At 39.7% G+C, this 23706-nt stretch overlaps 1 protein-coding gene across 6 annotated transcripts in view; it reads right to left on the bottom strand.

Moving 5' to 3' along the window:
• Window positions 1-18726, bottom strand: part of GPATCH8 (G patch domain containing 8) — a 70621-nt gene extending 51895 nt beyond the window's left edge. For 3 of the 6 annotated variants that reach the window (XM_012726347.1, XM_012726346.1, XM_012726348.1), the window contains exons 1-2: window positions 2166-2246; window positions 1113-1147 (exon numbers count right to left, since the gene is read on the bottom strand). Coding sequence is in view for 1 of the 6 variants with exons in the window: in XM_004684084.2 (XP_004684141.1) it covers window positions 2166-2240; window positions 18595-18639 (120 nt within the window). In the remaining 5 variants the exon portion in view is untranslated. Of the gene's footprint in view, window positions 1-1112; window positions 1148-2165; window positions 2247-18594 lie in introns of those variants that run through there. The other 3 variants (XM_004684085.2, XM_004684084.2, XM_012726350.1) reach the window with 2 other exon arrangements.
• Between the last annotated feature and the right edge of the window lie 4980 nt (window positions 18727-23706).

The raw sequence follows: 23706 nt of genomic DNA, 5'->3' as shown, positions 1-23706 counted from the left end.
TAATTTTTTCTTTTAAAAGTTTAAATTTATTCCCAATATTTGGTACAGAAATAAAATCTCTACCATCTTGTGTCCTGCTTCTTTCTCATACTATGTAGGCTACAAAGTTCTTGCTATTATCTAAACAACCACATCATAACAATGTATATATTTATGAGTTACAGGAGTAAATTTTCGCTAGAAGCATAATTAATATTTATTTCTGCATGTGTGTATTTATAAAAGGAATTAAATATCCAGTCTGTATACTGTATCATTTGCTATTTTGTGAAGAAGATATTATTTAACAAAGAAGACATGTATCAATTCTACTCTTATTGAGATTACTCAACAATGATTACTCAATCAGAGTATCTTCTGATGGTATTTTACCTATAATATGTACTGGAAAAAATCCTGGACAGTGTGAGAGGAGAAAGAGCATTAGTCTCACAAGCCAAAAGAATGGTTTTTTTTTTTAAAGAATTAAAAGATAGCCCCTCAGAAAGGCTTTAAAATGTTAACTATCATTTTATTTAGTGCTCTAAAATTTTTTATTGAATATACTAAAACTGAAAGCGAGGCTCTAAATTTGGTCTAACTGAATTACCAGTTACTGGTAAGGCAGAGTACCTACAGTGGTATAGACTGCACACAAATGCTAACCAACCATGTAACTCATAGGACCCTCAGGGTTCTGGAGTCTTGCTTCTGACAGTTCTCTATTCTTAAAAACTTTGACCCTAAGAAACAATTGGAATAGAAATTTTTATTTTTTCAAGTACAAAATACTGATCTAGCTACCTTACTGTAAAATTCTGCCTTGTGAAAATTTCCAACAAGGCAAAACCTTCAGAAATTTTTAACTACGTGGGCTTGGCATTGTATCCATATTTCAAAACAAACGACTGGGCTTTCAGCACAACATCAGATGTGAATTCTCCCTCTGCAGCATTATCACATGCGTCATCAATTACTGCCATGCCTAAGTCTAGCATCATGCCAGCACATTAAGACAGAAGATACTATATGCAGTGTTCACTGGACCAGAAGAACAGAAATAAGAAGGGGAGGTGGGGGAGAAAGAAACCCTAGAGAAGAAATTAAAAAAAGGCAGACCGTGCAATACAAACCAGATCATGGCTGCTTAGCTAATATGGGCCAACTGCTGTGGAAGAAAAATGTCGAACACCCCAAGTTGTGTAAATTTCTGTAAACATCTAAACACACACACAAACACACACAACACCAACCTAATTAGGAACATCAATATATGTTGATCCTTTACTATGTTACAGTTTTGAAAATAAAGGCTAAATTAAAATATCTGTGCTCTCTAAATTACCTTATTTTCCTGAGGGAGAAGCTAATGTTTCTTAAAGGGGAGAGGGGCTCTTGACTACCATAAAATTCCCTCTTCGATAATTTTTCACTCATGCTTACCAATAACTCACTGAATCCCTTAGTGAAAATATACGCTCAAGCACAAATATTAAATATTGACAATACTGACAAGTTTAGACATTTTAACAACAGACTGTGTAATCTGAAAATAACAGATTTTTAAAAGTGAAAGTAGTGTAGAAAGTGTTTGTTTTTTTAATTAAGAGTGAGGAAAATAAATCTCCTTGTTCTATTGTTTTGTATCAATATCCCAAACTAAACCGTGTGAAGTGACAGAATCAATTTAGACAAAAACCAGACAACTTTAAAGTTACAGAAACAAAATTTACCATGTTTCACAAGAGTCTGGTAAATAAAATGTATTAGTCCCTAACTGTTCCTAGTGGAACATTTCACACATGATTGTGTTGCCCAGGAAAGGTGATGAAATTTTTTTAAAGGATCAAAATACATTTTACTCCTTTATTCAATTTATTTAAAACAACAACAAAAAAAAAACCTGAACTTTAACTTGCTATCTTTAACAGAGCACCAGTATGGGCCAAAATGATATTTTTCCACCAAAAATCTAAACTGTTTCTAAATTTTTCAGATTGATTTCCCAAGATATTAAATATTAGGTTACATTCTAAACTATTTTGATTACTGTAGGGCATGCAAGAAAATAGCTGTAATCTGTACTGTAAGTCATTAATAAATTTAACTTCATTCACATCAAGTGTCACACGAACACTACCTAACTAACTAGGCTATGACCCAAAATTAAGTACTGATGATCTTACCGATTCTATAGGCTTGTCAAGTGATGCTTGCTCAATTTCCAAATGTCCTTCTTCATACTGATCAAAATGATTACCCTGAAAAAACAAGACTACAGTTATTTTTCAAAAGCAGTAACTGTTGAAATTATTGACAACCTAATCAAATGAGGGGTTGCTTTTAGCTTTTAATACTTTTTGATAAAAATGTGAAACTGTACCACAAATACAGCCCTGTAAAAAGAATTTATAAGGAATATAGACCTGTGAATATGGCTCTTCCTCTTAGAAGCAATGAAAGAGCAGTAATACATTATCAACCATTTGAGAGATGAACTCTTAAGCTGACTTTATTAGGAAGGTTGCAGAATCTTAAAAACAAGGGCCATACTGTGTTTTACTTTTCATAAAAGTAATACTGGACTCACTTTTTGAAACTAAAGAAAAGTCATAATAGAATGCAAATATTATCTCTGATACTATTTGATGTTGGCAGCATTGCATTTAACTAAAATATTCAACTTTAAATTATCAATTGCTACCACCCAAATTTCAAGGAACTAAAAAACACACCCTTTCAAAAAATCTGCCCAGAGAGCGACCTGAATAATGCCATGTATTGACCATAATCAAAAAAGTTGTTGCTGCAACTACAAGTCAAAACAGCTCAACTGGTCAATCCACACTGACCATTCCACAAGTTAGGAAGTCCTCTCTAAAATACTTTTCTCTAACAATCTCTGCGTCATTATTTAAGAAAAGTTCATAATTTGGCTTTAAAACAGATCAGATTGAGCCCTCCCCTGATGGCAAAACGGGTTAAATAAAGCACAGCACTACAAAGCTAGCCTCAGTCATTGCAACATAAATTCATTCCCTGGCCAGGGAGATGACCCACAGGGCGCAGCAGATTTCTGCTATCTCGCCCGCTGCTCCCCTCAGCAGTGTACTTAGTCTTTCTTCCTGTTCTGCTCCCCACTCTGTCTCGGGTGAGTCCTCTCACTTCTCCTGCATCTCTGGCCTGTACCCCAGTTCTGTATACATAAATAAACAAATCTTTAAAAACTAAATAAATCAATCAGATCATCAATTTTTGGGGCTCCTTTCTTGTTACAAAGTAGAGGACATGAGAATGTGGGAGTCCTGAATTGACCTAAATTAAAAGACTAAAAACTTCAATCTAGACTAAATTAATTCAGTGTATGCAGGGGTAATGACAAACTGAATGTCAGCCTAACTAAAAGTTACTTTGCCTTTTCAAGGTAAAATTTTAGCTGAGTAAGTAAAACAATGATAAAAGAGTTCTAGAATATAATTTCCACACTGTACCATAAATATTAGGTTACTTTTTTCCCTTATAAGATCCTGAAATCCTTCAAGGGCAAGAACTAAGCCTGTTTACAGCTTACAACCCTAAAACTTAATATGACAGCTAAACATTAGCGAACAATTAGATACCAAAATTGTGTTGTCATAAAAAAAAAAGGCCTGGAATTATATGGTGGTGACAATGGTAATACCATGTTAATGCATGTAAGACCAATGTAAACTTTAAAATGGTAACTTTGTTGTGTATTTTACCACAATGAAAATAAAGAGAAAGGGCCTCCCTGGTGGCCTTAGGGGTTAAGTCTCAGCGATATCATCACAAAGGTCTGAGTCTGATACCCAGCTAGAGAGTTAGCAGACCTCTCCTGTCTTGCCTGCTGGACCCCTCTGCAGTGCTGTTCAGTAATCTGCCTGTTCTGCTCCTCACTCTTAGGAGGACTCTCGCCTCTGCCCCTCTGTCCACCCCCCAGTTCTTTGATGCAAAACAATAATAATAGTAATAAATAAAATTGTAGCTGCTAACCCAATAATCCCTAAAAATTAAGTTACTTATATTTGCTGTGCAAAAGTTTTGACACTGTACCACTTATTTTTCAAAATACATTTTAGTAGGTGAAGACACAGTGTTCTCAGAAATTAAGGACACTGAATAAAGTACAAAGTTTCCTTATATGACACAGAGGCTATTAGACTAGGAAACACCTCTAGATAGAAGATTAAAGTTAGGCATTCAGGTTTAGTCTCACAAAACATCAAGAATAAAAAAACCCTGGTGGTGCAGCGGGTTAAAGCACATCACTAAGAAGCAAAAGCCACTTGCGCATGAGTTCCATTCCCGCATGAGTTCCATTCCCACATGGTGTGGCAGACCTCTCCTGACCCGCCCACTGCTCCCCTCAGCAGTGTACTTCGTGGATCTGCCTGTTCTGCTCCCCACTCTGTCTCTGGTGAAGCCTCTCACCGCCCCTGAGCCTCTGACCTGTACCCCACTTCTGTATGTGCAAATAAATAAAAAAAAAAAAACACTATCGCCATAATTTGAATATCACAAATCACCTTAAAACGATTAAAAAATTAGGGAACAAGAATGTGGCAATACTATCATTACAGCGGTTTTTTTTTTAAAGATGTATTTTATTTATGCACACAAGAGCTGGGGTGCAGGGGGCACAGATGTTGAGAGGATTCACCAGAGACAGTGGGGAACAGAACAGGTGAAATACACTGCTGAGGGAAACAGCAGGTGAGACAGAAGAGGTCTGCAGGGCCATGTTTAGCCTCTTGGCCCAGGATCTGCTCATAGCTTCAAAGTGCTAAGACTTAACCCCCTGCCCCATTAGGGAGGCCCTACAGTGGTTATTTTTTAAGGGGGGAGGGGGGAAAGCCATCTTTCTTTCTGTTTACATAAAACAACATGTAACTCTAACTCAGCAGATAATATTCATTAATTTTTTGCCATCTACTAGGAATTTTTCAAGCACAGGCTATGTAGATGGAATAAAGAGAACCTGGACTTCAAGAACTAAAAAGGCTTACTGAGGAAAAGACAGTAATCACTGAATTACAACATAAATGCCATAACAAAGCTGTAAACTGAAAGTTGTAAATGCACAAACTAGGAGTTGAGTCAGGCAATTCTTCAAAGTGGAAGTGAGCTGGATCTTAGTCAAGCTGAGGGGTGGGCACAGGGGAGGATAATGGGGACTCCCCCACAGCGGGAGAGTGGAAGGGGAAGTGGTCTTTGTAAGGCACAGGAACTATTCTCTGATCTATTATTTACTTTGTGTGGTTCTAACAGAGGTTATTTAAGAAAAAGAATGGTAAATAAGATTTGCCTTTTAAAACTCCAGTTAGGATAAGATCAAAAACAATAGCACTTTGGCTCAAACTGCCTTAAAGATTAGATAGCTCCTTCCTCAAAGAAAAAGTTAAGGGCTATATTTGTTGGCCATTAAAGTGGTCAAAGAAGATACATGAAACTCCACTTTAGCAATCTTTCTCTAAACCCAAAACCGTCCTAAAATAAAAGATGTTTAAGTTTTAGCAAGGGTTAAGTACCACTCCATATACACATGTGTACAATTTCATTTAGCATTACAAAATACCTTCATAATCTCATCCTAAAACAAGTTTTAAAGATAATCAATATAGGATCTGGCTATTAGTAAAATTTAGAAAACTTTTTATCATTCTTGTTTATAAATAAGAAAACTGAGAGAGACTGTCACAAACTAAAAAAAAACTTTGATTCTTAGTCCCATTTTTGCCACTATTTTACACTATACAAAATCCAAAGATTTAAAAAAATAACTTTGCCTCCACAATTCTGAAACAATATACTCTATAGAAAGCAGAATTGGTCAAAAAAAGAAAAACCCACCACAACCTTTTAGTTATCACAAAAAGACAAGTAAACAAGAAATAATAATGCAATCAAGTAGAATCCTGGATGAAATCCTTGAACAGAAAAAGCAATCGGTGGGAAAAGTGGTATAATTCAAATAAGGTATATGGCTGAGGAAATATTAACATCCATGTTAATTTCCTAATGCTGGTAGTTATACATGGTCATATTTATACCGTCATTGTAACAGGGGAAGTTGGATGGGTGGCTACCAAAACTATCATTTTTAACCACTCTACAAATCTTTAATTAGTTAAAAATTTTAAAAAATCTTTTATTTATAATTTCAAAGTATATTACTAAGAGAAAAAGCAAAATGCTGAAAAACATGCTTGCCTGCTACCATTTAAAATGGCAGAATGGAGATTACTTGTGTGTATTATATGATACATCTCTGAAGGAACCCAGTGGCATTGGAAATGGTGGCTGTCTCTAAGAAGGTTAAATGAGTGGCTTACTTTACACACTCTGGGTCCATCTGTCCCCTTTGAAAGTTGTACTAGAAAAGTAAAAAGACAAAGGGAAGTGTATAAAATGTGATTTCAAACTTCCTAGGGCACAAACAGTAGTAGGCGGAGCAATAGCAGTAGTGATGGCGATACTTTTTACTTTTCATCTCTCTTCCCTCTACATTTTTCACGTAATTTTGATGACCTTAGACTTATAAAGATCATTCTTTCCCAAAATAGCTAGTATAGCATCTGATTATCTGGAGGATTCAACAGGGATTTGAAGAGATTTTTTTTCTGCTTTACCCTGCTTTCAAAACCTCATTTAGAACTGTCAAGTCCCGTTAGAGCTGGGATGGTAATACAGGGTTACCATACAAACCAGGGCATTTTGAAGGAAAAAGGGAATGCTAACAGTAATTATCCGAGGACAAAAATGTGTAACTGAAACACGGTCATCCTAGTAAAAATTCACAGATCCTATTTTAGAGCATTCCTAAAATTTCGTTTTAATGATAACTGCTTGGAACACTTATGTCCAATGTCTAAATCAAATATTCCTTTCAAAAACACTATCTGCTTTCAGAGTTGAAATACTCATTTATGTTGATCACATATTTTAAGGGTCAATTCCAAAAAATCAGACCCCAGAAGCAATTTTACTTTTGCTTTAAAAAAATTTTTTTTTAAAAAATTTAAATGTTCACAACATATATACACACACCAGGATGACTTTCCTTCAACTGTGGGAGAGGAAGGTAAAGGGATAAAGAGGGGGGGCACTCACCTTGAGAAATGCATAATTACAAAATGAATAAAACCTGGCTAACCTGCATGTCATTGTACTTCCCAGCATAAGCAAATGTGGACATTTTATGACAAATTTAGCTGTGTTGATAATTTAAATAGAAATAGACAGGGAATGCCCTAAAGGTAACCATCTTAATCTTGCTATTTGCTAACCAGTGCTAAATATAGCACCCATATAATCCCACAGTTTTTCCCATGATAACTAGATAGCATTTAGTAGGTTGTAATTACAGCCAAAAGAGAAAACTATCAGGATAATGCTTTGAAGATCACCATCAACAACTCATGTTCTCACACAGCAAACTACAGTATTTTTAAAAAGATTTATTTATTTATGCATAAAAGAGCCGGGGTGCAGACGAGAGGTGTGGGGGTGAGAGGAGTCCCAGAGACGGAGTGCGGAGCAGAACAGGCAGATGTGCTGAAATGCAGCTAAGGGGAGCAGAGTGCAGGACAGGAAAGGTCTGTTGTGCCATGTGGGTCAACTCCCTGGCTGGGGATCGAACTTGTGCTACAGTGGCTGTGGATAGATTCACAGTGCTATGATTTAACCCCTCGTGCTACCAGGGAGGCAAAATACAGTATTTATGATTCTTACCTTTTCAGTCCTCTTAGAACTATCAAAGTGTAATTCAATTACCAAAAAGCTAATGAAAAATATTAATCATAATCAACAAAGTTGGTACACCCAAAGATTCTGGCTAGGTAAATTATTGGCACATGGATTATATCGACTAAAGTTTTAAAACCTGTCTAACTTTTCCCATCTAAATATAGTAAGAGCCACATTTAAAGCAGTTTTTATCTTTGGCAATATACTGTACACTCATCTTAGCCCTACCTTTTAGCCCCTTGCTCTGGTTTCTCTTCTCCAATTTTCTATCATCAAAATTTATGGTTTGGGGCCTTTCTGGTGGCTCGAGGGGTTAAATCTCAGCACTAAGAAGTGATCCCCAGCCAGGAAGGTGACCCACATGGCACAGCAGACCTCTCCTGTCTCAATCTGCTGCCTGTTCTGCTCCCCACTTTCTCTGGTGAATCCTCTCCCCTGACCTCTGGCCTACACCCCAGCTCTTGTATGCATCAATAAATAAATCTTTTTAAAATGTTATCATTTGTATAGCATTGACCATTATTCTCTTAAGAGATTGTCAAATGTCACTAAGTGGATATTTTGATTGTATCCCTATCTCACAATGCAAGCAACATAATTTGAACTTTATATAAAAACTTATAATGATGCCCAAAAAAATGTTTGGTACACAGAGCCAAATAGAATGGCTTCATATTCCATCAATATGCAAAACTAATCCTCCTCTCTCACAAATAAACAGGAGAACATTTCTGTCTCCCTCTCCTCTACATGTTCCAATTCTAGTACTATCCTAAACAATTCCATGCCACAGGAGGAAAAGCCTATCCAAACAGAAGTGGAAATCCCGGGAGGTTACATGTATCACTTTGTTACTATACGTAAAATTTATTTTAACTTTGAAAATAGAATCACCTCCAATCTCCCAATTCTTCACTGTTGCTTTTTTAAGGTTACAAAAGTCATTTACAATGACTTCTAGCATATAAGTATGAAAATTAAAGATCCATTCAGAGACACCAGAATTAATCATTACCATTTGTTAGCTGTATAAATTTGGGTAAATCAACAAACCTCTCTCTAGCTCAGCCATTTCTCCACTTCTAATATCCAAATTATTATACTATAGTATGATTGCATAGATTGTGAGGTTTAAACAGGTACAAAGTGATGAATTACTATTTTAAAGCACTGCTGAGACCAGAATAAATTTATTCACTAAATTTAATTCTATATAAATTAGTAGGAAAGATAAATGTTTAGCAATCTCAGCAAGTAACTAAGAACTTGAAAACACATTGCACTGAGTCAAGGATTTGAGGATATCATACACTCATCTAAAAATATACAAACACCTGTTAGATGTATCAAATTTTCTGGATAATTTGTCTAGAACTAAAAAGGACTCCAAAAAAAGCACTAAACTAAAAACCCGTACTTTTTACAATCCCACACCAGAAATCAACCGTTTCCAGAAGTGCATAGAAAAACACAGCAAACATTGCTTAAGCAATCAAAAGGTTCAAAAGACAGAAATTAAGAATTCCTATAGGACTCATAGTAATGTACACATTTCTTTTAGAACTGGCTGATGATATAGCTCTATTCACATATTTTGACAAAAATTCTGTACTGAATTAACAGAAAACCAAGCATATACAATGCATCATTCAAAAGGAAATTTAACTAAAAGTCAGTCACCACTGGCCCTCCCTGGTAGCACAGCAGGTTAAAGCACAGCACTAAGAAGCTTAAGTCACTTTTTGCATGACTTCCATGCTGCCTGCTGCCTGCTGCCTGCCACCTGCCCCGGAGGTGATCCACACTGCATGGCAGACCTCTCCTGAGCAGCCCTCTGCTCCCCTCAGCGGTGTACCTCGTCGATCTGCCTGTTCTGCTCCCCACTCTGTCTCCTCTCACCCTCTGCATCTCTGGCCTGTACCCCAGTTCTGTATGAATAAATAAAATAAATCTTAAAAAAAAAAAGTCAATCACCACAGCTAGATTTGTTAACAGAAAGTTTCCACATTTGCTCTGTGCTTGGAAGCAGAATTATAATGTTCATATATCTGACAATCAGCAACCACAGGAAAAGTTAACATCAAGGTTCAAAGTTCAGGTATCCTCAACATCCCGAAGACTCAGTTTCCACTTTTATAAAATGTAGGATACCACCACCTGCTTTGCATGATTACTTAAATACGTATCTCCAAAATGCCTTGAAAGAGGGTCTGGCATGTAATACATACTCAATAAATATTTAATGCTGTAGTAGTTAAGGCTACTACTAAGGCTATTTTCTCTGGCCCTCTCCCATGTAACAGTTGAACAAAATGGATTTTTTTTTTTTAGAATACTCCTTTGTAAAATATTTATTTATGCATACAAGAGCTGGGGTGGGGGGTACGGTAAGAGGATGTGTGTGAGAAGATTCACTAGAGGCAGAGTGGTGAACACAACAGGCAGATCCACTGAAACAGACTGCTGAGGGGAGCAGCAGGCGAGACCATAGAGGTCTGCTGTGCCACGTGGGTCAGCTCCCTGGCTGGGAAATGAACTCGTGCTGCAGTGTCTGCAGAGAGCTTCATAGTGCTGCTTAGACTTAACCTCTTATGTCACCAGGGAGGCCCCTTATCTTATCTTTTTAATGGTGCCTTATATCTGAGAAGTGGAATGGAATATCTTGGTATACCTATACTTACTGAAAAGACCAGCAAGTCACAAATAAACTTATACCACCAAAATATTAATGATAAACCTATTAATATTTTCCTACCAGTTACTTGACTGGTAGAAAATACAATCATGTTTTAAAAATTGTTTTAAAAACAATTTTTTGCTTTCTGTAGACAATAACATCCTCATCCCCCAAAAAGGCCAATCTATATACCACAGCAAAAGAAATCTACAAGGGGAATCAGAAGATAAAAGTTTAAAATCACCTCTGTACTAGGTAAAATAATTTATCTGAACCTCAATTTCTTCATCTGTAGTTGCCACTTACCCATTCTATTTACCAATTACTGGAAGAATTAGACAAGAATGTATATAACAATACTTATTAAACCATGACAGTATACAACTAATCAATATTACTAGCTTAATACCCTGATCAGATGATAATATATCCTGGTACTCATTTATTTAACTTGCTTTCCTACAATGATCTTGTCCTCATTCTACATTAGCCATTTCATCCTCATTACCAATAACCTCAGTCCTTCTATAATCTCTTGTTTTGAACACTGTACTTCTTCAATCACTATCTTCTATCTTCCCAGTTCATTCCTCTAGAACTCTGACTACAATATTTCTCAAACCCCATCAGGACCTAAAATTGATTCAACTTTTCAATAGATTCCTCTCCCTCTACCCCAAACAACTCTTCACTTATCTCTTCGCCAAGTTTTAAATCACAAGGTCCATTATTATAATCACTCCTTTGTATACACCTTCTACTTGCCCCCATCACATTAACTCTGGTTTAATGGACCCCTCAGCAGTGTACCTTGTCAACCTGCCTGTTCTGCTCCCCACTGTTTCTGGTGTATCCTCTCATCACCCCTCCCCTCTGGCCTATATCCCAGCTCTATAGGCATTAAAAAAAATCTTCAAAAACAAAAACAAATTCTGCTCATACCTTTCTGCTTTTACCCTGCTTTTTTTCTCCATCCAATGTACTCTTTCTTTTCCCTTTCAAGAATGTAATCCCTTATTTTAAGATCCAGCTTAAATACAAACTTCTGCATAAAGGTACACCCAGTCACCCCATTTGAAGCATTCTCTTCTTCCTCAGTTTTGTATTTATTGACTATACTACTCATTTGATAATCATGCTGGCCCTATGAATAATAAACTATTATTATTACTTTTGTTGTCTCTCCACTTAAAACAAAAGATACATTGATCTTAGTATAAACATTGTTCAAATACTGTTTTATTAGCAATCTTTTCAAAGATTAGTTTTTATTCTATCAAGTGTTCCCAAGGTAAATGTACCCTTGGTATCTCTTGTGCAGACTGCCCTCAAGTATTATTAGACCAATTAAGCTCCTTACCAACCTCCTCTTTCTTTTAAGGTACATCACAATGTTACTCACAGCAATAAGGAAAATTACTGGCATTGTAGGAAATAATCCATACTTTTAAATTTCTTCTAGAGTCAAGACCTAGAGTATCAAATTAACTTTCTGATTTCTGATCAGTACTGTCTTGAAAAAGGGTGAAAAACTAAGTTTATCTTCCTTCATTAGCCCTGGAAAAATGTTAGATGAGTCAGATATGAGAGTACTGACTTTTTCAACAACCATTTAAACTATCAGTCACAAAAATGTTCAATAACTTTTTTTCTATTACAACCTTAAATCTGGAGGGATGTTTTGTATTTCAATTCTATAAAACAGATAAGAGGCCAACAAATAATCAGAAATTCATGAAATGAGATCAGATGTAATACTTCAAAAACACCTTCCAGTTGCTGAGTGACACACAAGATTTATCACACCTAAACATTCTTGTCAGTAAAAAAAAGAATTAAGGCAAGAAACAGCAAACCTCTGTTTAAGGTCCTAACTTATTCCTTATTTTCTATAGCCCTTACTGAAACATTACATGCTATTAACCTAAGCACAACGCCCAAGCAACCTTAGTACTTTTTCTTCCATACATTAAATTTGGTATACAATGCTAAATGTAGTTAACTCTCAAAAGAAATCATTTAACGTGAGACAACAAAGTATATTCTTACAGTGTAGTCCTATTTAATTTTTTTTATTCTCTTAATATAACATGCATTAAGCACTGTTGGTTAGACTTCTATAGTTAAACGCACAATTCACTTTTTATAACTGGAAAATCATTACAACATCTTCTGGTATTCACTGCAATATCAAATCAATGTCTTCTTTCAGTATTTATGGTGGTCATTTGTAATTCACTTGGTAATTACCATGAGTCAGCTTTCACTTAATACTAAATGGCAATGCTAATAAGGAAATTAATGCCAGACATACAAGCAAAAGTACCACGTTGTTACAGAGGATTTTTAAACAGAATTTAATAACTGGATGTCTACCTCAAGCTGGAATCCATTTTCATTAATAAAGTATTAAAAAGTTACTAAGTTACAATAATAAAGATAAAATCTCTATGCAGATTTCAATCGGTAATTCAAAAGTCTCATGAACTTTTATTACTCCTTTTCAGAAAAGGGCCATCTTTACCACAGTAAGTTTATCACAAGTTACCCACCTTACCACAAGAAAACACTTTCTTGATTTTATCATTTACCCAGATAGAAATTATATGAAAACATCTCAGCCATGAAGCAGCACAAGCAAGATAGCTAATTATATATATTTGAAAATACTTAACACAGAGATGTTCATTCTGGTTATGTAACAAAGACCTGAGAAAATGTCAAAGAAGAACACCTCAGCAGTCCTTTAATGAGAATTATGTGAAAGCTAAGAATACAACCATGAAACCTTTTTTTCCCTGTAATTTTTGATGGCACTGAAAATGCCCTGTAATAATCAACCTTGTATTTGTTCTTCTAGGTCTCCTATGCCTACCTTCAAAACAAGTATAGGGGCCTCCCTGATGGCTTAGGGGTAATTCTCAATGCTACCACTGCCAAGGCCGACCAACTGAATTCAATCCCCAGCCAGGGAGCTGACCTACATGAGCAGCAGACCTCTCCTGTCTCACCTGCTGTTCCTCTCAGCAGTGTATTTCAGTAGATCTGCTTGTTCTGCTCCCCACTCTGTCTATGGTGAACTCTCTCAACCTGCTCCCCACCTCTGGCATGTACCCATTCTTCTACACAAAAATAAATAAAAATCTTAAAAATAAAACAAATATATCATCACATGCAACTCTATGACCACAGTTCTTATAACCCCATTCTTCCTCTAATATAACTTCTTCCTTTGTGATTTTTTTCATATGTACTACATTTTTAAAGTGTCTTTTGCATTAAAGACCAATAAGGAGCCTACACCTCTCATATAGCCCTCACTTTTGTCACTGTTGGAACACCTGAGAATTACTAACCAACAATATTACAATTGCTAATACCCATGCCAATCCTTCATCAATATTTTGAAATTTGTACGACACTTTCCACCTATCAAAAAAAGTACAGGAAAGAGATCAGTAATAATTCTGCATAAATTTCAGTATCCCAAGCAGAGCTGATATAGATTTTCATAACTAGTGGCATCTCTTCCAGATGATGAGAATATAGCCCAGGAAACAGAGATTAGAACACTTGTCCATGTGCCATCTCTGGCACACCTGCATTAGAAAACCAACTCTGTTACACAGCACATTAGAGAAAACATACCTGTGACTTAAATATTTTAAAACTGTAAGCCTCCTTAAGAAGTTTCAATAATCAGCTAAAGGTCACACCCTAGTTTCATATATGAAACACAAAGAGGAATTCTACAAACATAAAAACATAAATACAGTTACCATTATCACTTATATAGATTATAGAAAAGTCTTGGATAAGTATATATTTTTACTATAACCTTTAAAATACCATCTGTTGGTCCTCCCTGGTGGTGCGACGGGTTAAACCACAGCACTATGAAGCTATCCTTAGCCACTGCAGCAGGAGTCCTATCCCGAAACAGGGAGGTGATCCACATGGCACAGCAGACCTCACCTGTCTCACCCACTGCTCCCCTCAGCATTGTAGTTCTGTCAATCTGCTGCCTGTTTTGCTCCCCACTCTGTCTTTGGTGAATCCTCTCACCCCCCCCATACCTGTGGCCTGTACCCCAATTCTTGTATGCATAAATAAATAAATGTTTTTTTAAAATACCATCTGTTTCTCTCAGTATTTTATCACTCACTGCTCTATGTTCATAGTTCCTTTTCATTAGAAATTTAATGCAGAGGAATATTTAAAAACAAGAGAAATGAGTCTACTTTAAATCACAGTCCTCTGTTACCTACAAAGACTAAAGAACATTTCCTCACTAACATTCAGTTGCATCATCAATAACTGCGCAACTATTACATGTTAAGCAGTACATCTTAATGCCATAGCTGTACATCACTGTACAAAAACTTTCTTTAGTAAACCTGTGATTCAGCGTTAAATGTATCTGTATTTTAAATTATCCTACATTATTTTTCCCTTTATTTGTACAACATTTTAATTATGTAAACAAATATGCTTTAATATGGTCAATGTAGGCAGAAGTCAAGTCTCATTCAGAAACTGAGTTCAGATTCTTGAAAGCAGTAGTTAAAACTCTTTAACTACTAAGTAGTTAAAATGTTTAAAAAGAGATACATTGGTGGCCCAGGTTAGGAAGATTTCTGAAAATAAAATATCACTTAAAAAGGCTACAAAAAGAATGTGAGACTAAAACAATAGTTAACAATATATCCACTAAGGCAGTGTAATTTATCACTGTCAAAAACACCCTCTCCCCTTTTGGGAGACCAACCAGAAACAGATTTGGACAAAATAGAACAGAATAAAAGCTCATGTATTTTTTATGACCTATATGTTTATCCTCCTTATTTGATGACTCAGTTATACAATAGCTATGTGAAATACATAGTGCCAGTAGAGATAACAGTCATGAATACACGTTCAAAAGTCAAAAAGCCAGTCTGAATTCAGGCTCTGCCATTTACAGCTGCCAACCAGGTTATTTAATTCTCTGTGCCTCAACAGTACAGACTTCACAGAGTTATTGTCAAGACTGTGAGACAATACATTTAAAGCCCCCAAAGAACCTTTTGTTATAATGAAGTTATCAAATCTGTAAAACACGTGTCCCTGATAATTACTCTTTATACTCATAAATGCTTCGGGAGGCAGGCACAGTTCAAGTCTTCACTACATAAAACACCTCTGTAAGTTTAGGTGGTCACACAATTTAATAGTGAGTCCATACTAAGTTCAAGGGACAACATTCAAACTCTTCCAAATCTGCACTTGATGATAAATTAGCAAAGAACAAAATTTAACAATTCTATCATTTTAACAAGCTATCTTGCAAACTCAAAAGCAACAAAAATGACAGTCATTAAGATGCACAGAAAAATTTCCAGAGCTATACCATTAATTTAAAGCAACAGGATAAAAGCACTATTTGGAAACCTACTTTGGATTTTATAGAGTACTCCGTGGCTTCACCTTGTTTATCACTTAAATTCTTAGGAGGTCACATTTAATTTTGAATAACCTCATCTTGAAAAATGTTTCAGATTCATTACAGTCTAAAACATTCTTGTACATTACATTTTCTTTCCAGTAATTTTATTTACTTATTTTTGGGGGAAGAATTATTACGTATGCTTACAAGAACTGGGGTAGAGACCAGAGGTGTAGGGGTGAGAGGATGCACCAGAGACAGGGTGGGGAGCAGAACAAGCAGATCTGCTGAAATACACTACTGAAGGGAGCAGGGGCAGGTCAGAAGAGGTCTGCTGTGCCATGTGGGTCACCTCCCTGGCCAGGAATAGAATTCATGCTGCAGTGGTTTCAGATAGCTTCACAATGCTGTGCTTTAACCCTTTGAGCCACCAGGAAGGGCCCCTCCAGTAACTTTAAATAAAAAAATTATCATTAGGGTTCTCCCTGGTGGCCCAAAGGGTTAAAGCACCACACTATGAAGCTCTCAGAAGCCATTGCAGTGCGAGTTCAATCCCCAGCCAGGGAGCTGACCCACATGGCTTGGCAGACCGCTCTCCCCTGACCTTCCTGTTGCTCCTCTCAGCCATGTACTTCATCAGTCTGCCTGTTCTGTTCCCCACTCAGTCTCTGATGAATCCTCTCACCCACCACGCCTCTGGCCTGTACCCCGGTTCTGTAAGCATAAATAAATCAACCTTTTAAAAAATCATTAATGAAATATTTTCCCTTTATTTAAACACCCAAGAAAAAATACCACTTTAAGTATTTTAATGAATCTTTAAGAAACGTCAGCACATTTACAAAAGTTTAAATATCTTGTACTGTCTGAAAGGTTTCCATTCCCAATACCCTATTTACCCATTATGCTGGGGATCAGAATTTAAAAAGTCCTAACTGACACAAAACAGTAAGAGTTAGTTAATCCAATATGAAAGCAGGAAACAAATTTAAAATACGTAGTACTTTCAAAGGACTACCAGACAACCAAAAGCAGATTTTTATGTATGCGCGACTAAAGCATCAGAAGAGAAAGTCATCTCATTTGAAAAGGTGGAGGCTTGACATTCTCAGTTTTCCCAGGTGGCAGCATTGATACTCAACTATCCTGTTTTCAAAATCTTTGAAGAAGATTTTGTTTTGTTTGTTGAAGCTGAAAATCTGAAGTTAAAAATCATTTTCCCTCCAAACTAAGCAGTCTGCATTATCTATTTTGAATTGTATTAGGTCACCTTGAAATCCTCTCCTCTGGGAAGCACTTGGAGCTTTTGGTCATCAAAATATTACCAATAATGCCCACACATCTTGCAGCCTCCTGAGGTTTTATGGCGCTCGCTAACAACAACAAAACCTACAACTTTCTCCGGGGTTCAAAGGCCAAAACAGAATGCTTCCAACTTCTCTGGGCCTGCATTCTCTCAAACACCTTGAGATCCCGTCTAGCGCTGCAGCTAAACAGCAGGCGCATGATCACAAGGCTTTTAACAGCCCCCAGATCCCCACTGCTGCACAACTTCTCCTAAGCGTTCTACGCACTAGACTGTTGACATCGCTGCATTAACCGCTTTACCTGTTTATTTACCGACCCAATCATCCCGGGGAGTTTAAGCCCTTCAAGCCGCCTTCCGAACACAAAGGTATCCCCCAGGTACTTTGCGTTAGAGCTACCGTGGAGTAAAACTTGACTTCTGAGGTTCATCCCCTGACCCAAATTGCTGTTCCAGGACATGCGGTAGTAATGCGGTGGTTTGAGACTGAGAATGTATTTCACAATCGAAATAATGTCTCCACTATAAATCCCCTTTAGTCTTCCAGATTTCTGCGGTAACAAGGCTTGACAGGAAGGTATTTTAAAGGACGAGAAGATGAGTTATCCTAATTTGGTCTTTATCCACCACCACCACCACCACCCCATGTTGGCCATCACAAGGACGCTTTTCCATCAATCTACAGCTGAAGAAAGAAAAATCCTTCTCCACTATCAAGGGGATGACCATTTGGGCACTAGTTAGCACACGCTTGCAAGGTCCACTAATCACTACGCTTCTTATCAACCTTCCTTCGAGGGAGGATTTGGGGTGAAGCTTCCACAGACCACAATCCTGTAACTTACGGGTTTCCAAGCCCAATTAACAGCCTAATAACAACAGCAACATTTACACTCGGGGGAAATCTCTACGTCTGACTAAGCAAGAAGGCGTGTGAGAGCTAAAGCATCCTCTGCCAGGCTGGGAGATGGAAAACAGACAATGAAAGAGGTTTATTTATTCCAGGCAGCAAAGGGGGTGCAGGACCCCAAGAAGAGCCGGCCCAAAGAGATCCGGGACACTAGCCCGGCGCCCTCCCAGCCCAAACCTCTCCCCCCCCCGGGGGGGCCAGTCTTGAGCCTCCACAGGCCCGTGGGGCAGACCCGTGGGGCGCACGCAGCCCCCCTCAGTCGCCAGGGGCTAGGGCTTCCGCTTTCGCAAGCGCAGAAAGAGCGAAGCCGCCAACCCGGCCGGCCGAGTTTGAGACGCAGGAGAACAGAGGATGAGGGTGATGCGGCCTCGCTCAAGCTGGGAGGCCCGGGAGGAATCGGAGGCAGGCGAGAAGCCAGCCGGTGCGTACGCCGGAGCAGAGCCTGGAGGGGAAAGGGGCCGGGCGGGGGGGTAGAGGGGGTTCCGGCTCGCCAGCGCCTTCCCCGGATCCTCGGCGACGCCCGTGTTTACCTGAAAGTCTCGGTCCTCGTTGAAGCGGGAGAAGCGGTCCGCCATTTTGCCGCCTTCACTCCTCTCAGGACGACGCTCTCCGGTTCGCTCCTTCCCTCCGCGACACCCGCCCCCTCGCTCCCCTCCCCTGTTCCCCGCCTACTCCCACGCCCACCCGGCGCGCGCAGGCGAGGAGAAAGGAGGCGAGAATGCGCGTGAGACGGGAGCAGCGCCAGCGCAGGCGCCTTCCAGCCCTGGAGGCGGAACCGGCCTCGCGACTCCGTCCCGCGCGCGGCCCTGAGCGACCCCGGCGGGCGCGCGTGCGCAGTGGCCCGGAGGCCCAAGCGCTTCCGGAGAGAAAGGTCACGGCGGCCGCGGGCGCCGAGTCCGCAGGCTGTTCGCCTGCGCTGTTCCCTAAGTACGCTGTAGTTCTTGTTTGATTCATGTGTTGGAAAGCCCGTCCTTGGCTTTATTCACCAAATAACAGCATAACGTGTCTGCGGAAAGCGCGGATTTTAGGGCCAGATTACGTTCGTTTTGCCTCCCGCTTCTCCCGATGGATTAAGAGGTGACTGAGCCCAGAAAGTTACCTCGCTCCTAAGACTTACCTTCCTGGGAAACCCACAAAATGCCTTCCTGCGTGCATAATATAGCTACGTCATTTTATATGTTAATGGATGCTAGAGGGGAAAACAACAACCCGGGTGCAGTGGGAAGAGGGACCATTGGCTTGGGGGTAACGAGAGGGAGTCTGCAGCCTTGGGAAGGCAGGAGCGTTAGAACCAAAGGGCCGGTGACTGCCAAGAACGTGACGTTTTCAAGCAATATCTTGAGTGTTTCTTGGGAGACCAACGTTGATCCTAATCAAATAAAGTTCCCTTTTTATAAACTAAGGAAATTGAATTTGGTATTCTCTACTGTTCCTGCTCAGCACCGACTTTGTGAGATTATGAATCAGATTTTTACCATCCTATGGCCTTCCTGAGGAACCCACCCAACTTTCTTAGCCAAAATATATAGAACACATAAGAGCAGAAGGACTTCCCTGCTTTTGGAAAGAGTAGTTGACAGAAATCATGTCATGGAAAATGCCCTAATCCTACTGTGAGAAAGTCAAATGGAATGTGATTTTTTGGAGAAAGGGTGTGTATCTTCTGTTGTTAACAGCTTGCAGTAACAAACCCCAGTCCAAGCAGAACATCGTTCTAAGCAGTAAAGAGTTCCCTACCTAAAGGCAGACACTCATCATTTAAATATTGTGGAGACTACAAGATAAATGTTGCAACTGAACCACACACTTACACTCCACACTTCTTCAAACACCACCCAGAGGATGAGAAGGGCACATAAACAGAGGGCACGTGAACAGAATCCTGGAGAAGAAACAAGAGCAGACAACAGATGTCAATATTTTGGACGTTGGAGAATATAGATAAATGCACATGGTTTTAGTAGAAGAGAGAAAGCTAAGTCTTGGGGTGAGGAAGGTAGGAAACAAATCGATTTATACTGAAGTACCTCAGAAAGGCTCAGGAATGGGAATGACAGGTTCTGGTGATGGTGAGAGTGTAGGCAGGGCTGAAAACAGGAGGGCTGATTACCAGGCACCTTAAGAAGCTGTAAATCTGCCAAATCTAAACTTCCCAACCAGGTAGCAAGCTGGACAGTTCCCTTTTGGAGAGGCTGAGAGCCAGAGAGACTTTAAATATCTCTTAACGGCTAAGGAAGGGGCACCCTACTGAAAATGGTAAGATTTGGTAAAAGTCATCTCAGAGAGTGAGACTTCAGCAGGAGACCACAGGATTCCTTTCTGGCAAATTGACCTAGTTGGGGGGAAAAAAACCTGCCCATAACAAAAATGGGAGTGGGGGTGGGGCCTCCCCCAAATAAAGGTCATGCTCCTCCCCAAAATAACCCACGGAGAATTTTATCTTTCAGAAACCCCCCCATCCTTAGGTAGTCAAGCATTATCAGACATGTGAAGGAAACCTCTAATAAGAAATAGAGATGCCCGCACCCCAACACTAAACAAAGACACAGAAAAAGGAATTCAGAGAAACCAGAGCAAAAGAATTATAGTCATCAGGATAAAAGGGACCACTTCATGGATCACAGAATGTCAAAGAAGGAAAAATATTCAGAAATTAAGAGGGGGGCCCTTCCTGGTGGCACAAAGGGTTAAAGCGCAGCACTATGAAACTGTCTGTCTGTAGCCACTGCAGCGTGAGTTCAATCCCAGCCAGGGAGCTGACCCACCTAGCGTGGCAGACTCTCCTTGTCCTGCCGGTTACTCCCCGCAGCAGTGTATTTCAGTAGATTTGCCTGTTCTGTTCCCCATTCTGTCTCTCATGAATCCTCTCACACACACCCCTCAACCTCTGGCCTAGACCCCAGTTCTTATCTGCATAAATAAATAAGCCTTTACAAAAATAAAGAAACTGTATGTTGTAGTCAAGATGCTATAGGAGACATGAGATGAACAGGACAAGATTTATTCACACCTTGGCATCAGGTAAACCTGGATTTCAGACTCGACTTTTTTTTTTAAAGATTTATTTATGCATACAGAACTGGGGTACAGGCCAGAGGTGCAGGGGTGGTGAGAAGATTCACCAGAGACAGAGTGGGAAGCAGAACAGACTTACTGTCGAAGTACACTGCTGAGGGGAGCAGCGGGCAGCGAGCCAGGAGAGGTCTGCTGCACAGTGTGCTTCACCTCCTGGGTGGGGATCAAACTCATGCTGAAATGGCTTTAGCTTCTTAGTGCTTTAACCCTCTGTGCCACCAGGGAGAACTATGAGACTCGGCTTTGTCCATACAAATAGCCCTGTCTGTAGTAAATAAATATAATGATACAAGAGATGATACACGAACATTTTACAGAATTGAAAGACCGAGAGTTGACTCTAACCAAGTACTACGCTAGACATTTTACACAGGTTATCAAAGTAATTTCCATCACTCCAAGAGGCAGGAAGACTGATTATCTCCATTTTACAGATGAGAAAATGGCCTTAGAGAAAAGAGTTACTCTGGTTTCTGGAGCTATGAAGAGTAGAGGCAGGTTGGGTGACTGGTCAAATCCCTGAGTGCTCAAATTTTTTTCCTTTCCCGATTATCTGGAAGAGTGAAATTCACCTCAGGGTTATTGAAGGATAATGGTAGCTGTCATGTAAAGTGCCCAATTGTCCCTGGCTATTATAATCTGATAGATTTTATCATGAGTATATGATGATCAAATTTTTTTAATTTTATAATACACCACTATAATTGTCATGCTCAAATTGTTCCATATTTAGTCACGTAGAGAAGTTGTTCAATATTTTAAAATTTTATCCTTTACCTAACCACTTTTGAGAGCTTACTCTGTGCCATATACCATTCTAATTGCTTGACATGACTCCAGCCAGTGCTCACAATTGCCCCCCAGGAAGTAGGTACAGGAATCACATTTGCAAGGAAACAGACGTGAATTTGCCCAAGGTCATACTGGTAGGTACAAGTGGACCCTGGATTCAAACAGGGTCCTCCTGACCCCAGAGCCCCATATCTCCCTCTGCTTCCTGCCACCAGACTAGACAGCTGTCCAGTAGGAAGTGGACTGGGAAGAGAGCAGCTCTGGAAAGGCTGAAGTGATCGGCTGATGGCAGCAGGATAGGAGGGGGCAGAGGGCACCGAGGAGGCCCCCTTTCCCTTCAGGCCTCTCCACCCCCTTGCTTACCCAAATTTAGACTCTTTAGTTAACACGGGTGGGACTGAACCCCCAGCCTGCACAAGTACAGGTTTAGTAAGAGTGATAGAAGGATAAGTAGGAGAGGAAAACCACCTGTTTCCTCTACCCTTCTACATGCTCCACTGGACCCTGTAACAAAAGATTCATAAGAAAAAGCCACACACATTTACTTAGTAAAAGTTTTTATTTTTTTAGTTTCATTTTTTAAAAAGATGCATTTATTTATGTATACAGAATTGGGGTACAGGCCAGAAGTGCAGGGGCGGTGAGAGACAGAGTGGGGAGCAGAACAGGCAGATCGACGAAGTACACTGCTGAGGGGAGCAGCGAGCGGGTCAAGAGAGGTCTGCGGCGCCATGTGGCCACCTTCGGGGCAGGCGGGAATCGAACTCATGCGAAAGTGGCTTTAGCTTCTTAGTGCTGTGCTGTAACCCGCTGTGCCACCAGGGAGGGCCCTAGTTTCATTTTTTAAAGATTTATTTATTCATGCATATAGAACTGGGGTACAGACTGGAGATGCAGGGAGTGAGAGGATTCAGCAGAGATAAAGTGAGGAGCAGAACAGGCAGACTGATGACAAAGCACACTCCTGGGCCCTCCCTGGTGTTGCAGTGGGTTAAAGCACATCACAAAGCATACCACTGAGGGCAGTAGCAGGCAGGACAGGAGAGGTCTGCCAGGCCATGTGGGTCAGCTCCCTGGCATGGATCAAACTCATGCTGAAGCAGCTGTGGTTAACTTAGTTGCACCATCAGGGAGGGCCTTCTTTTTCTTTTTACTTAACAAAAGTTTTAAGTGACATGCAGACTTCATAAAGAAGACCCAAAGAAATGGTGAAAGCCCGAGCAGTGTTATAGGCTAGATTTGATAAAGAGTGGAAAGTTTTAGAAAAATAAGCCAGGACATAGAATATGAACTAAGTATAGTAATCTGGGAGAAACTCAGTAAGACCTGTTAGTTCAGATTCCCCTCTGTGTCCCTTGGTCTTCAGAGATAAAGATGCTCCTTTCTTCTGGCTATATGGAGGGATCCTCTCACCTGAGGGCAGTGTGACCTGCTTCAGGAGGAGATCAGAAGGTTTTTTCTGATATGCCATGCTCTCAAATTCCATGGGCTTGAAGTATTCAATAGGTCAAGGCACCATATTTGAGGATCACGTGTCCTGAACCCCATCAGCTGAAGCCTGCATATCTTGGAAGACACAAACAATAGCTTGCTTTATTTATTTTTACATGGGGGAGATGGAGCGGCGGGGAGATACCTTGTTTTTCTATGAAGTCAGATATTTTACTCCTTTTCTATGATGGAGAGAGGCAGCTGGGATGGTGGACCAAGAGCTGTCTTTGTTTGGACTTTGTGGCCAGTCACCTAGAAAGTCTGGGCTTCAATGTGTGGGAAGG

This window comes from Condylura cristata, unplaced genomic scaffold (genome assembly GCF_000260355.1).
Source record: "Condylura cristata isolate star-nosed mole 26May11 unplaced genomic scaffold, ConCri1.0 scaffold00017, whole genome shotgun sequence".
NCBI lineage: Eukaryota > Metazoa > Chordata > Mammalia > Eulipotyphla > Talpidae > Condylura > Condylura cristata.
Note: the sequence above shows the minus strand (reverse complement) of the source record. Positions and strands in the feature narration are given on the sequence as shown.